Source organism: Tiliqua scincoides, chromosome 1, assembly GCF_035046505.1.
Source record: "Tiliqua scincoides isolate rTilSci1 chromosome 1, rTilSci1.hap2, whole genome shotgun sequence".
Classification (NCBI taxonomy): Eukaryota; Metazoa; Chordata; class Lepidosauria; order Squamata; family Scincidae; genus Tiliqua; species Tiliqua scincoides.
The window spans coordinates 137,101,126-137,117,021 of record NC_089821.1 but is presented as its reverse complement, the minus strand read 5'-3'; the positions used below and the strand labels follow the sequence as shown (position 1 = coordinate 137,117,021).

The following is a 15,896-nucleotide window of genomic DNA, read 5'->3' as shown; positions in this document are numbered from 1 at the left end:
TTGAAATCCTTCATTAAAATCCTCAAAGCAGTTTATTGTGCAATACCAATGGACTGGCTCTCCTCCATAGAGTTTTCCTGTGCAGTTGCCTTCAGTGCCACATTTTCAAAGGTAGTTGCTGCTGCTTGTTGATCTGGAACTTCATTATTTGTCCTTTTGATAGAAAAAACACCCATATGTACATTGCTCCTGCCCGACCACATTACAGATACCCGTTTTTCAGTGGAGTCCCTTGTGTTAAAGAAATGAAGCTGCCGGCCGTGACAACACAGGAGCTGCTTAACTTCACGCTGGAAAGTTTTACTGAAGGTGTAGTAAATGAAAGGGTTGTAGGCTGTTGATGATTTCGCAAAGAGACATGGTAGTAATGTAACAAAGAGTGGTATTGAGTCACTGGAGTGAAATATTGACCAGAAACTGACCACAGCATATGGTGCCCATGCGCCAAGAAATCCCATACTGACAAGTACAGCCATCTGAAAAAATGAACCATCATAGTCAGTCTTTAGTTCTTCTTGACTGTCTTTAGCTCTTCTTGCTCAGGAAGGCAGAATGTCCTTCCTGAGCAATAAGCAACAAGAACAAATTATTCCCTTAGTATAAGTAATCTGTAGTTGTATCATTTCTGCACCCTAAAAAGCAGCAAGCAGACTCCTCTGAAGTAAGACATGCCATAAGCAGTGCAAGATAATTTAAGAACAGAAATTAAGAACAGCATATCTTATCAGGTGCCAATGCTGCTTCTTTTATTACGTAATGACTCTTCCACATCAGGTCTTTAGTGTTTTATAAAACGGAAACATACAATCAGTGTGCTTCATCTAGGAACCCATATTTTTCTTGCAATACATGGCTTCATCATGAATCTAAGCTAGCAGAATGAACAACTTGTTTATGCAAACAAGTACCAAATAATATTTCAGTTGTTCTTCCGTATTTGAAAGATGTGACATAGATCAGTTGTTACCCAAACCATATATGAAGGCAATTGCATACAATCACTCCTATCTACATTCAAACTCTATCACCCTTTTGAATGAACAATGGGCATTTTCTGCATACAAGATCAGTGTCAGAACTACAGAAACACTAAGGAAAGAAATACTCCAATCCCTTGTAAAAATATATCATCTATACACAGCAAGTTACCCACCAGTGTCAACTTTTTCTCCAGTTTTGCAGCATTTGAAATCTGCTTGATGTTCTGCATCTGTCTATAGGTTTTATGAACCTTCCAAGCTATAGCCAAGTAGCAGGTGATGATGGTCATTGCTGGTAGAAGAGTGCACAGAATGAACATACTCAAGATGAAGGAAAACCCGTTGAGCGAGTTGTGGAACTGGTTCCATGCTATGGTGCAGGAGGTGCCAAATGGTTCTGGGCCGTAATGTTCCCATCCCAGCAAAGGCAGAATGGCCCAAAATGCTGCATATAGCCAGATCAGTGCAATAGAAACACCTACAATGTTCCTGTTGACTTTAATGCCTGAAAAATATACCTAAAGATGTATAACAACCTTATTTCAATCACATTAAATCTATAACTTTTCCAGAGACAATCTTTTGTCAAAAGCAGATATTTTAACACGTTTTTCAAAAACCATTTCATGATTCAGTGTAAAGAAATGTTACAGCATTGAGTGCATTTTATAAGATATATTAAGCTTGGTGTTGGGTTTTGTTCTGCCTAAACTGTATTCTTAGCAAGAAAGTTGTGCAACATCATTAGATAACTTGATCTATTGTATGTCTATGCAAAATTGGAAGGATTTTCCTCATATTCTTCTAATCACCTAATTTCCTAATCTCATTTTCCACCAAAAAAAAAAAAAAAAGAAACCATCAGGGGACTTGTTGTAGAGATACCTATACAGAAACGGCACTCCGTGCAACTTGTAGATCACTTATTGATTACTTATTGCAAAAACGTCCAAGTATTTCCATCTGTATGCAGAGGTGAATAGCCACTGATGGCAGATAGCAAACGCAATCTAGGCTGTCATTCTCATTTCACAGCAACATCATAGTGCTAACTCCTCTAAAGTGTATGCTATATTTCAAACACTGTATTCTACCAAATATAACTTTGGTTGAATTTCAGTTTAGAGTTCACCTGATCCAAACAGATAGAGTTTGGGTTTCTTGGAACAGCAACAGCACGTGAGCAAGAAGAGGAGCAGTGGGTGTGGGTATAATGCCACCATTAGGGGGAGCTGTTAACTATTCCCAGTTTAATGGCTTGTGAGTTATTATTATTATTATTATTATTATTATTAACAGTATTTATATACTGTGTTTTGTTATGTCTCCCTGCCAAAGAAGCTATGATCGGCTGCTTCTCTTGTTTTATTATGCAATACATATAAAGCTCTTTGTGTAACTCAATTCTGCTATGAATGAGTTGTGTTTTTCACAGTACTGCTAACATCATTTACTGCTGGACAGTATAGCTTTTCTTACTATAATAACACTTAACATCTTGATTATTTCCACATTGATGTTTTCTGTCTGAAAATTTCCATCTAACAAATTAGATCCTTTATGCAAAGTCTAGAGCTGGGCAATTGCTGCACTCACTGCTTTATTTTTAGTTACTTACCAGAAGGCTTTGATGAATGGTTTACAAGAAAACGGATTACCGCCATCACACACAAGGTCATCATACTGGCGACACCAAAGAGGAAACCCATCAGACCATAATACACACAAGTTGCATCTCCACCCAGCCAAGCATGGTTCCAGGCTGAAGCAATGGCCAGGGGGTACATGCTGACAGCCATTCCAAGATCTGTTGCTGCTAAGTTTACTGTAAGGAGTTCTGGTGACCTGAGATGGGAAGAGCGCTTCACAGCTACAGCCAGGACAGCTGAATTCCCCAGAATAGTCAAAATTGCTGAAAGAGCAAGTATAACAGTTTGGTTTAGAAGTAAATAATCTGCCAATAAATCAGTGTTGTGTACCATCCTATGAGACACAGTCTACACGACGAAGGTACAGTCTGATGGAGAAGACCATAAGGAGTCTCATAAACCCAGGCAATGGTCACAATCCAACAGTGACATGCAGTCAGGAGAGACAGAGCCTCACCAGACCCAACAAGTACGAAAACAAAGCACAAGGACCCAACAAGTAAAAAGAAAAAGTTCCTTGCCAACATACAACAAACCTTTATTAGGCATATAGTTTTACAACTAATATCTCCAAACAGTCATGTATGAAGGTATATGTTAAAAGAGAGATAAGAAATAAGGGTTAAAACACAATAATTTGCTTACACAGTTACTCCTAGTTGCTTAGAACCAGCAGCTTAGCCCGTTTCATGTTGCTCAAATGTAAAAATTTAGCAACTGGAAGGGTCACGAATTCGAATTCACCTGCTAGCAAAAGTTGTAAAGAGGTGATCTCAGAGAGACCTTTTTTGTTTCCTGACAAGGAGGGGAGATGCTGGTCTCTGAGCACTTGATTAAAAGCACAGCGCATAACAATGTGTGGAAGAGAGTCTACCTCTCTGAGGCCACAACTGCAAACTGGTTCTTCTTTCGGGGCATTTCTAAACCTACCAAGTAGGTCATTAGAAGGCAACACGTTGCATCCGGCTAATGTAAAAGCCCTCCTTGCAAAGGGGCACTCTAAGAAGGTCAGGTACTTTGGTTGTTTACCAAAAGTATTGTTAAGATGGAAATTTAGGGGCGAACATTTTTTTTGTGCTGCAGCCAAAATCTCTTGCCTTTCTATGTCAGTTAGTCTTGTTGTCAAGAGCCTGATAGAAACCTCAAAAAGTTCCTTGCCTTTCTGTGCTGCTCCTTTCTTTGCCAGCACAGCCACTGAGTTAAGCAGAAACCACACACCCATTACAATTCATAGGGGGAAAAAGCAGGGTGACTGACATTCAATTTTTAAAAAAGCAGGACACCTGCATCAGCAAGCTCTGGGAAGGCAGCAGGAAGAGCTGCCTCCATTCTGTTAAAAATAGCCATAAAAAAAGCAGGGACCCTGTGCAATGGACCAGCTGACTACAGCATCAGGAGACACAGCTCTTGGGTTGCCTCAGGGGGCACGTCATTGAGCTTCCCTAGCTCTGAATGGGGGGGGAGGGGAGAAGTGGGAAGTTTTTTCTAATTTATTGGGAAGGGAGGGGTATGTGTGTGTTTCAAGAAAGTTACTGAGAGAGACTGAGCTTAAAAAGGATGGGGGGGGGGGTCTTTGTCAGCGGCTACTGAAGCATGCTTTCTTGCAGTTTGGAAACATGATCCAGACACATCTAATGATACCTATCAACGCTTAGTTTTGATATAAAAGTACAGTACATTGAGTCCATCTGCTAAGTCACTTAGCAATGACTGTGGCTGTTATTTTCTGTAAAGCATGAAACTGTCAACTATGCAATTCCCCAGTTTCTAGATGCTTTTGATAATGAAAAATCAACTAAGGAATACAAAACATCCAAAATACTTAACCCACTTCCCCAAAGATAAAGTGGCATTACAACTAAAGACCACAATACAGGAATCTGGAAAGTTCATCTCAAACACAAAACAGCTTAAGAGTTGCAGACCTTGCCTTACAGCAGCTAAACTGTAAGTTTTGTCACCATGCAGGTTAGAAGCAGAACTTACCTATTATCAGCAGAAACACACCTGCTCCATAGTCCACTATTGGATGAAGTTTGGAGAGGTAGTGTTCCTCCATGTCCTCTTCTTGAAGAGGCAAAGGTTCTGAAACAAAGACAAAAACTGTGTAGAAGAGGAAAGGCTACTCTGTAGCTTGGCTGCAAGTCTTCCTTAGGGTCACGCAGGGAGTCTAAGGACAGACTGCATCTAAATTCTAAGCCTGAAAACTTCCTTCTTATCTCCCACATGCTCTGTGAGAGTGAAAGATATGACGTCTGGGCAGTGTACTCTTCTTTCTTCTGGGAGGCAAGCAACTACAATCAGATACGGACACTGCTTCGGAGTTGCAGCCTGATTTGCTTCCTCCACCCCTTCCTCTCCTCCCTTTCCATGGCTTTGCTGTACAGGAGGCTATTTTGGAATTGAAGGTTTTGCTCAGTGTTTGAACAATGCTGTTAAGCAGCCACTCTGCCATCCCCATTGCATGAGGCACGTGAGGAGCAGCCTTTAAACATTTTCTGGTGTTTTTTTTTTCATTTTGTTTATATATTGTAGATTCAAAAAATAATACAGCTTACAAATGTTAAAGAGTCATATTGGCCTTCAGGAGCCTCAGAGCCCAATCTTGAGCTCTGCGCTGCGGCTTACTGCCAGTGCGCACTGTCGCAAACATGCCGTAAGGCACCTTTGTGAGCCTAATGCCGGGCAAGTGCCAGTGCTAGCCCAGCGCTGGCTGGCGCTGGGCTAGCACTGGGCAGGTGCCCAGACTCCACTGCTCAGCAGTCACACGAACTGCCAAGCAGCAGAGAGGTAAGCGGGGGCATGGAGGGAGGCAGGGAGGAGGTGTGACGGGGTGGGAGGCAGGGAGAGGGCAGGGGGAGGCATGCCGGGAGGGAGGGAGTGGGGAGGAAGGGAGGCAGGACTGGTGGAGTTTTGCTCCACCTGATCCAAAGCCTCCATGTTGGGCTCGCCACCTGACATGGTGGCTTTTACCTCCATGAATCTAGTAGCCCCATTGTAGGGCTACTCACCTTACCTGGGGGAAGAGAATGAAAGTCTGCCTTGGGTGTGCAGGATGCGGCAGCAGCCATGTGCCCCGGGCAGTTCAGGATTGGGCTCTCAGTTGCAGCACAGAGAGGGAGAGAAATGCCTTAGGGCCCCATCCTATCCAACTTTGCAGCACTGGTGCAACTGCAATGCAGCCCCGAGTTAAGGGAACAAATGTTCCCATACCTTGAGGAGGCCTCTGTGACTGCCTCCCCACTATAGGATGTAGTGCACCAGCACTGGAAAATTAGATAGGATTGGGCCCTTAGATCGCTTTCCCAACCAAGGAACATTTATGGGAAAATCCCTTACTTGATTACCAAAAAAGCAAATGCATCTGATGGTTTTAAGAGCTGGTTTATCTGAGATTCTGTGGAGACTAGTTCAGGACACACCTTCATCATTTTGTCAGTTACTGCAGAGCCAGAAGCCTGAATGAAAGCTCCTGGGTATACGCTGACCTTGAATAAAATTATTTAGGGCCCAGTACTTTCCAGCACCGGTGCAGCCGTGCCAATGGGGCAATCATGGAGGCCTCCTCAAGGTAAGGGAACAAATCTTCCCTTACCTTGGGGCTGCTTTGTGGCTGCCTTGGCACTAGAAAGTTGGATAGGATTGGACCCTAAGTTTGTTTTAAGCTTGGTGATTGAAAGCAGGCATTGTTACTTGAAACACAGGGAGTGCAGACCACCTCCTGCAAAATAAATATACTGAGTTCTTCCTCTGTGTAGATTCCAGGACTCTCTAAGTCTCTGCTGCAGTCCCCACAATATCTTAGTAGTGAGAGACAGAATACTGAGAGACAGAGTGCAGTTCTGAGTTCAATTGAACTTTAAGCATCATATTTACAGCATGAATGTTAAGATGATGTGACTCCAGGTAGTCTTATTCAGAACATATATTCCTTCCATTTGTCTTTCCTTACCTGCATCATTTCATTTAGACAGTCAGCCATCTGTGACTTTAATCATAGAACACCTAGTTGTAGAATGCATCTCTCTTTTATAGATAAAGTATTCCCGGACCCAGTCCAGAAATACAGAAGAGTGGGCATTATCTGTAGTTCTAGGGCAGGGGTGTTCAAACTTGCTGGCAGGAGGGCCACATCATCTCTCTGATTCTGTGTTGGGGGCCAGGAAAAAAAAAAAAGAATTAATTAACATTTCAAATTTGAATAAATTTATGTAAATGAATATATTAGAGAAGGAACTTATATGAATGAATGAAGATCTTGCAATAGGTCAAGGCCTATAAAAGGCCTTGCACAAAGCAAGGCCAGCCTTTCCTTCACTGCCGCTGCTGCATCATAGACATAAAACAGCAAGCAGTGGAGGGAGCCTTCATCCCACAGTTCATGCAAGAGGTCGAACAGTCACTCTTATGCTGAGAGCGGTTGCGTCAGGCCAGGCTCCAGTAAGTCTCTGGAGGGCCAGAGGCTCATTGGAGACTGGGGGTCCCTGAAGACCAGATTGGGGGACCTCAAGGGCTGCAAATGGCCTGCAGGCCGGGGTTTGCCCACCCCTGCTTTATATAGTAAATCCTAACCCATACTGGAACAGGCAGGCTGACCTCCCCCATATCCAGCATGGGGCTGGGGGTGGCTGCAGCACACAAGTTGGAGTGCGGGAAATGAAACTCCGTGTCAGCTACAGTCAACCCTATGAGCCAGTTTCAGATTGGTGATCAATTTGTTAAAGCTGACAGTGCTGGCCATGTCTTTGATACTGTGTTTTTCCCTCATTTGAGAGGTCAAGGTGATTCATGGGAGCTCCACCCCTGCTCAAATTGGCTTCAGTTGTTTTTCCCCAGGAGCCTCTTATATAGACTGGGGGTCTTATATACATAAGGGCCTGGCTCTTATATAACCATAGGGATACTCAACTCCTCGCCCTTTCTGTTGCTCCTTTTGAAAAGCATTGTAAACAAAAGTGCCCTTCCTGCTTTTTTAAAATTTAAATGGTTTTGGAGGGAAACCTGAATTTTGAATTCTAACTGACTTTTCATACAAAAAAAGAAAAAAACCCAATATTATATTGTTTGTTTTTTTATTGTTTTTATAATGTTTTTATCTCTATTTTATCTAGTATTGTAATGTTCTGATTTTTAGCCACCTTCGGTGCCCTTCAGGGAAAAAGGCAGAGTATAAATCAAATAAATAAAGCCCAGGTACCTTTGCAATCTTTGTTTGTGACAGATGGACCTGAATACTCATGGTTGAATTTCACACGTATTCCGTTCAGCACACAATTCAAGCAAAATTCATTCATGGCAGCCAAACTCTGCTGTACTAATGATGCAGCAGTTCTTATGGTATAGAGGCAAGCTCTGCTTTTTTGTTTATGTATTAGCTTACCTACACAATCAGCTATAATCACTAGCAAATTGCAAAACAAAATACTTTTAATAAGTGGGAGAGGGGAAATATGGGTATATAATGAAAGTAGGTTTGCTGCCAAAGTTGCACAAACACATTCACATGAATGTTCACAAGATTTTTATGTATGAGAACCATTGTTGTTTATCAAACAAACAGTCTCATTCAGACCAATATTCAAGCAAAATGAATTTTAGAAGGATGGCGAACTGAATTAGCAGAATGCTGTACCATACATTCCATTTCAATGCCTGGCTCAGAAATGATCGGAATAGCAGCCAACGACTTAAAAATGTGATAGTACAAAACATAACCAAGTTCAGTGTTTCTCAGCGTTTGTCCTCCGCTGTACCACTTCACATGGTCCACCTATTCAAAGTATTGCCATCATCGCCTGTTACTTCTGGGTTAGGAAACCAGATGTGACACAACACCAGTAAGAGGCTCAGGGTGGATGGGAGGGGTTTTCCAAGTGCAGAAAAGCATGCTTTGGAGCTCTGCCTGTGGAGCTGAGCCTCCTACTGCTGTTTGTTGTGTTGCATTCATGGTCTCGCTGCCAGGCAGCAGGTGTCCATGGGTCCCCCAAATACCACCAGACACCACCCCAAGTACTACTGGTGGTACCTGTATCACTGATTGAGAAACACTGACACAGTTATATAATATGCTGTCACAGTTAACATGGGAATAAACTGAGGTTGTTCTGAAAATAAGGCATAGGCAGGAGGGCAGGAGGTCTGGTCTAGAGGGTACAGCCTCCGTTAGCCCGAAGATAACATCAGAAGGTTGCCAGTTCGAGGACACCGGCAGCTCCCTGAACAGCTGAGAATGGCAAGACCTTGAAGCAGCTGACAAGCCCAGCAGAGTGATTCCACCTGCTCTGGGTGTGAGCAAGAAGCGTCTTGGCTGCCCTCCATGTGAGAGATGGGGCTGCTTGTCAGCCTGCATGGGAGAACTGGAGGCCAGAAGTGAGACCAAGCCAGGAAGATCCATTCTGAAATGTGGTTGGTTCTTGAAAGAGAGAACCTCTATGTTTGTAAAAATCCCCTTGAGGGATTTAGAAATGCCTGCCTATGTAAACCACCTTGAATAAAGTCGGAGGAGTAATCCAATGACCAGAAAGCCAGTATATACATACCGAGTTATTCATTATTATTATTATTATTATTATTATTATTATTATTATTAGGCTGCAATTTTATCCACACTTACCTGGGACTAAGCCCCACTGACTATATAATGGGAGTTACTTCTGAGTAGACACACATTGGCTTGGGCTCATAGTCACACAACAAATGGTTGCACTTTCTAGTATGCTTTGTGCTCCAATAACTGCAAGTTTCTTGGGGTGGTGTTAGCATTGCAATGTCCTTGACTTCAAAGGTTTAATTTGTTTCTCTACTAGTCATCCTACTGTTTGCATTGCAAGCTCTGGTTCCACATAGTGAAGACACTGTCTAAGAGAAGGAACAACTGTGCTCAGCCAATGGTTTTCAAGCTTTCTTCCTAGGGCAATTTGGAAGAGTATTTGGGATTCCTCAGGCAGAAGATCATTTATTTTAAAATAAAATTCTACCCCATCATTATTATGCAGGGCAGCATACAAGTTAAACACACTATTTAGCAAAAATGATTAAAATATCACAAAACTAAAAACAAAACCTGAGATCATCAAAAAAAGAAAGTGCCACATCTCAAAGATGAATTACACAATGAGAGAGGGAGAGACAGCAGCAAGAAACGCAAACCAAAGCATAGCATGAAAATTGGTCACCAACAGTGCACCAGAAAATGTGGGTTGTCTCACCCACTTCCAAGAAACTGACAGTGACAAGGCCTGCCAGAATATTAGGTACAGGAAATTTCACAAGCTGACAACAAAACCAGCTTGTCCACCATTATAGCAATTCTTCGCCACAACAAAGAGTTGGGTGCACCATAGAATGTGCTCTCAGGTCCTGAGGAGAACCAGCCAGGCCCAACAGGCTAGGTTAGAGCCCTGCATAAATGATACTGCACATTCCGATACTTCAACGTCAGTAACGTGCACAAATTCCACGGCCAATGCACAGCAGTTCCAATCACTGCCCTAGATTCACCTCTTCTGTGTTGAATGAAGAACTATGGACTTAACTACTAGAGAGAGATTGCATGGGCTTCAGATTATCCTAATGATTGCAGACAGGGCTGCGTCTTGCTAAGAGATGTCTCGCAGGGAGTGTTTCCTCAGCGTCCACATCACACAATGTAGTGGGAAAAGTGGGGTGCTTCCCTAAGGAATTTTTTGTCAGTGTTTGCTCTAATGGAAGGCTGCTCTGAAGCAGTGGTGCCAACTTTCCTTTTATACCGCTCCAGGGAGAACAAAGTGAGAAAATGAGTACCAAAGTTTTATTTTTACAAAATAATAATAAAAGGGAAAATTAATGCCCTATAGTTCCTTCAGATATCCAAATCCATTGAAGATTCGTTACAAAACCCAGAGGGAGCAGACATTAGAGATTTGTGTGCCCTCTTAAATTAGAGTTGTGAATTGGGTTCAATTATAAACTAACTTAAAAACCCACACATCTTCCAACATTATCTCATTTTGAATTTGCTCCATTAAGGTCCCACTGATTACCCAACAATAATGTTGTGGAAATGCTTCAATGGTGCTGCTGTTTTCAACACAACAGAGTGGTAATTAATGTTTGAAGTAATCCATCAGGCAGGCAGGCAATATATAGTTGATTCAGGTTGCACAGCCTTGCACCTCAGTTACCAAACACCGGAATAAATTGTCTTACAGCCCAATCCTAACTAAATTGCCACATGGTGATGCAGTGCACTGATACAGGCCATTCTGCATCCCACAGAGAATTTTTGGCTGCTGGAGGTCTCCTCAGGCAGATATCTCCTTGGGCTGTAGGTCAACTTGGACCTGCACCAATCTGAGTAGGCAGATCAGGCCCAGGAAGGGAATTAGGATAAGGCATGTGCTGGTGCTGCCAATCTCACCGCCCACCCATCTGTCCATCTCCTCCCCATTCCACCCCTGTGCTGGACTTACCTGGTGCAATGGACATCCCGACAGCCATTGGTGCAGGTGGGAAGGCTTCAGTCTTGTGTATCCCTCTCCTGTGCATTCTCCAAAACATAACACGCAGCACAGTATAAGAAAAAAGAAACCTGATACATTTTGGAAAAATGTATAAAAAGAAACCTTATACAGTTTTGCCCATTCATTTCCAGGCCCAATTCAAGGTGTTGGTTTTGACCTTTAAAGCCCTATACTGCTCTGGGCCAGGATATCTTAGAGACCGCCTACTCCCGTACAATCCGGCTCGTCCTCTCAGGTCATCAGAGAAGGCCTTTTTGCAAGTGCCGCCATCCAAGGAGGTCCGGGGGGCGGCTGCAAGAAATAGGGCCTTCTCGGTAGTGGCACCAACATTATGGAACTCCCTTCCCCTTGACTTGAGAATGGCTCCCTCTCTTGAGAGTTTTCGGCGAGGCCTAAAAACACTGTTGTTTAAACAAGCCTTCTGATTTCTGGCCTTCTTAACTTTTTTATACATCTTTTAGTTTTACAGGCTTGATTCCTCGGTGATCTGCTCTTTTACTCTTTTAATCTGACTACTGTTTTTATGGCCTCTGTAGTGTGTTTTTAAATGTTTTTATCTGCTTGTATTAATGTTTTAAAATCTGTTTTTTTTAAATATGTTGTTAGCCGCCCTGGGTCCCGTTAGGGAGAAGGGCGGGATAAAAATAAAGTTTTATTATTATTATTATTATTATTTGCATTTTGTAAAATGCAAAAACTGGTTGTGCTTCATAAAGTACATTGCAAAGATTAGTTCTACTACATTCATTTTCAAATCAAAGTAGCCCTGTGAACTTTAAAAATGTATTTAGTATATTTTTTGCTTTGGAAGAACAAAATCAAAGTTGACCCAATCAAAGTTGACCCAAGGTAACCCATTATTCTGTACTTTTTTCAGTAGAAAATCATGTTTTCTTTGGGGAGCATGTCAAACCAGTCAAAGGAAACACATGTGCTATCATGTCTCCTGGATGAGAGATTAAGAGGATTGAGACATTCAGCAGATGTCAAAAGTTGACCAGAGACATAAATGTAGCAGGACATCTACATGCAAAAGCAACTTACCACTCAGAGCCCTACTCTCCCCACCCCACCCCTGATGCAGTGAGTTGCAGAGGTCTCTTATAGGTTAAGGGAATAATCATTTCCTTACCTGGGTAAGCCTTCACGGTGTAAAAGAGTCTATCTGGATCTGTGCTAGCTAAATAGCTGGCACGGGTGAGTCCAGGAAGGGGGTTAGGATACGGTGGCCTCCATTGCACCAAACTATCCCTTCCAATCCGCCCAACCCCTGCCACCATCACCATACCATTCCACCCTCCCTGCCCCACCATCTCTGCTTCCCCCACCCCCCATTCCACATCCCCACCCACTCCCACCTCCCCCACCAGCTTACCTCTGCCAGCGGCATCTTTGCACTGCTTTGGAGTGCACAGGAAGGCTACAGTTTTCCCACTGACCATCCAGCAGCATGTGACATGTGCACTGCTAGATCACGTTTTTTGACTGCAGAAGAGGTGCTCTGATGGTGGACGGCCCAGGCAGCATGTTAAGCATGTAGAAGTGTTTCTCAATTAGGATTGCAATATTCCAGTTCCTTAGTTTGGATGACCTAAATTGCATATTATAGTGCTGGGGTGAATTATGAAAATCAAGCAACTTAAAGGTTGCATTATCTAGTTGCTTTGTGTCCTTTGTCCTCTTGCAACTACCTCCAAATGGTGAAGAAGGATTCAAGAAGGCACGTTTTGACTTGACCATTTGCTCTTGACAGGATTTGCTTGTGCATTATTCTCAGAGAACAGAAGGCATTTGGGGGAGCGAAGCAGCCAGCTGCTGTGTCCTCCCGTCTCTGGCTCTGTTGCTTCAGCAGTACATGGCTTTGAAACTGTTCAGTTAGTGAGCAACTACACTGCTGAAGCAGAGACACCTGCATTGGCTTGGTCGTGTCGTGAGAATGGGTGATGGTTGGATCCCAAAGGAGCTCCTCTATGGAGAACTTGTGCAGGGAAAGCGCCCTACGGGTAGAACACTGCTGCGCTACAAGGATATCTGCAAGAGGGATCTGAAAGCCTTAGGAATGAACCTCAACAGATGGGAAACCTTGGCCTCTGAATGTTCTGCTTGGAGGCAGCATGGGCTTTCCCAGTTTGAAGAGACACTTTGCCAACAGACTGAGGCAAAGAGGCAAAGAAGGAAGGCCCGTAGCCAGGGAGACAGACCAGGGACAGACTGCACTTGCTCCCAGTGTGGAAGGGATTGTCACTCCTGAATCGGCCTTTTCAGCCACTCTAGATGCTGTGCCAGAACAACCATTCAGAGCGCGATACCATAGTCTTTTGAGACTGAAGGTTGCCAACCTGTAAGAAGTTCCAAGTATTGGGAGGGCATATTTGTTGTTATCTCAAATCTCAAATCACACATACAAGTTCAAACTACAGTACAATTAAAATCAAGACTCCTACCATATGAGTGCATATTCACTACTATAGCTGCTCATGATTTTGAGAGACCCCCTCAAAACATCTCTAACTATTCCTAGAGATATTTTTCTTTCACAACATGATATAATGTCATTTAGGTCCTGCTAAGGTCCAGGGGGGTCTCTAGGGTTACTTTCAGGAATCATTTGGAGACTGTTGCTGATTCCTAAAGACTCCAGGCCAATCTTGGAGGGTAAGCAACCCTAGCTTGCGGGCAGGACTGGGGCTATTGGATAAAGGTGGGGGGCACAATAAAGGCATTTGAAAGTTGCAGTGTTTTCTGAGCATCTGTCTGTCATAAGCCCTGAACATAGTACATATTAAAATCAAGTCAAGGTAGGGTATAAGCTCAATAAATAAATAAATGAATAAATAAAATTCCTACAATTGCTTTCACCCCAGATGGAAAGATGAGGAAAACATCCCCTTTTCTGCCTTTTCCTTTACCCATAGCAGTATTTACCCTTTTTGCAGATAGCTTTGCTGTCAGAAGACACCCAAAGGTACAAAAGAAGGCCAGGTGTGTGGCTGTGTGCCTCCTGTGATTGTTAGAACAATGTTCCATTCAATCAAGACCTTATTAAGGGTTCAATCCTATCCAACTTTTCAGCACTGATGCAGCTATGCCAATGGGGTGTGTGCTCCATCCTGCGGGGGGGGGGGGGAGCAGTCACAGAGGCCTCCTAAAGGTAAGGGAAGATTTATTCCCTTACCTCTGGGCTGCATAGGACCTAGAAAGGTGGACAGAATTGGACCCTAAGGCTACTGCTAGTTTGGAAGCCAGGCCTGCATAATCGGGAGAGAAACCAAATGTCCTGACTCCAAGATCAGACAGCTTCCATCACCAACCTACGTTTTCTCACTGGTAATGCACTGTGAGTAGTTCAAAATGGAACAAGATAATTTACTCTAGTTGCTAATGCTTTCTGTAGCACTAAGAATCCTCCTTGAAAAGGCAAGAAGTATCTCACCTAAGCAGAAGGTGTTGTTCACATCCTTTGAGACCACTAACTTCTCATGGCTGCTCTTGCGTTGTATCTGGGGAGATGAAAGAAGGAGAAGGGTCATGCTGCAAAGCAAATGAAACACCACCAGTGTCAAAACAGAGGCATATGGTGCAAAGTCACTTACTGTAACATCCAAAGCTGAAAGTATCAGGAGATTTGTTATGGAATATTAGGAGTTCTCAGCACAAAGTTGTGTATCTCAGCACAAAGTTGGGAATAAATGTTGATCCTTTCCATTCTTTGGGGCATGTCATAATTCTACTCAAAACAAATGTGAACAAAATTTTATTTCTATCAAGTAACTGACAGAACTTGGTTTAGGTTTCTCGAATTCCTGTCTCAAGTAAAATTCCATTGTTTTTCTTCTCAGTGAAGAAATACTCATTGTGGATTACAGATGAGAAACAATGTTTTAGACCAGCAGTTCCCAACATTTTTTGACTTGCATACCCTTTGGCATCCCATTTCCATAAACTGTATTAGTCTTGCAAGGCATTCTAATACAGACCTGCCTTTTCCCACCATTATTCGTTTTCAAGTACACCTAAAGGTTCTGGCAAGTATCCCTGGGGTGCCGATACCCCAGGTTGGGATGCATGATATTAGACCACAAACTCAATGCACAAAATTTTTCTACACAAAGGAGGCAGGCACATTGTGTAGTATTTTCAACCTATCTAGAAAAATCTAGACATTTGCATGCCAACAGTTTTTCATAAGGACTGCTTCACAGGCAATCTTGCTCCATATAGATTTAGCACCGCCCGCTCACTTCAGTGTCTTCATTTATGGCCATATGCACTGTGCCCCACTGTGTTGACCAGTACTCAGTTAAGGTATGTGATGACCTGTGGTGGAAGAAGGCATTTGTGGGAAGTGCAGGCAGAAGGTGAAATGGGCATGTGACCTAATGGTTAGCAACAGCCATCCTACCTCTTTCTCTCCCCCTTCCCTTTCCCCCTGGGGGATATTTGGGGATTTGGTAGGTCTCCACTGCTACCACCAAGGCTGGGAAGCCAGACAGAGTCCACTTTGAAAAACCTATCTCCCTGATCTGAAAATGTGTTTCTCAAATCTGAAGAATGCTACTTACATAAAGCCAAAATAAACAGTAGTGAGAAGTGACTGATCTGATCTGGGGATTCATGGCCAAATCTCTCACTATGAAGGCCAAATCTCTCACTATGAATGGACACCAGGCAACTAATCAAGAAGAACAAAAAGGAGTTTAGTTTATTCAAGGATTGGATAAACCAAGGTGAAATAAAAGAATTGCCCACTCCTCAGTAAAGTTAGC

At 43.0% G+C, this 15,896-nt stretch overlaps 1 protein-coding gene across 1 annotated transcript; it reads right to left on the bottom strand.

The window, feature by feature from the left end:
* Nucleotides 1-32: 32 nt before the first annotated feature.
* LOC136645848 (opsin-5-like) lies at nucleotides 33-4,688 on the bottom strand. The gene is made up of 4 exons (XM_066622276.1): nucleotides 4,616-4,688; nucleotides 2,599-2,892; nucleotides 1,154-1,485; nucleotides 33-476 (listed from the first exon to the last, which is right to left on the bottom strand). The coding sequence occupies exons 1-4, from the start codon at nucleotides 4,686-4,688 to the stop codon at nucleotides 33-35; spliced, it is 1,143 nt and encodes a 380-aa protein (XP_066478373.1).
* Between the last annotated feature and the right edge of the window lie 11,208 nt (nucleotides 4,689-15,896).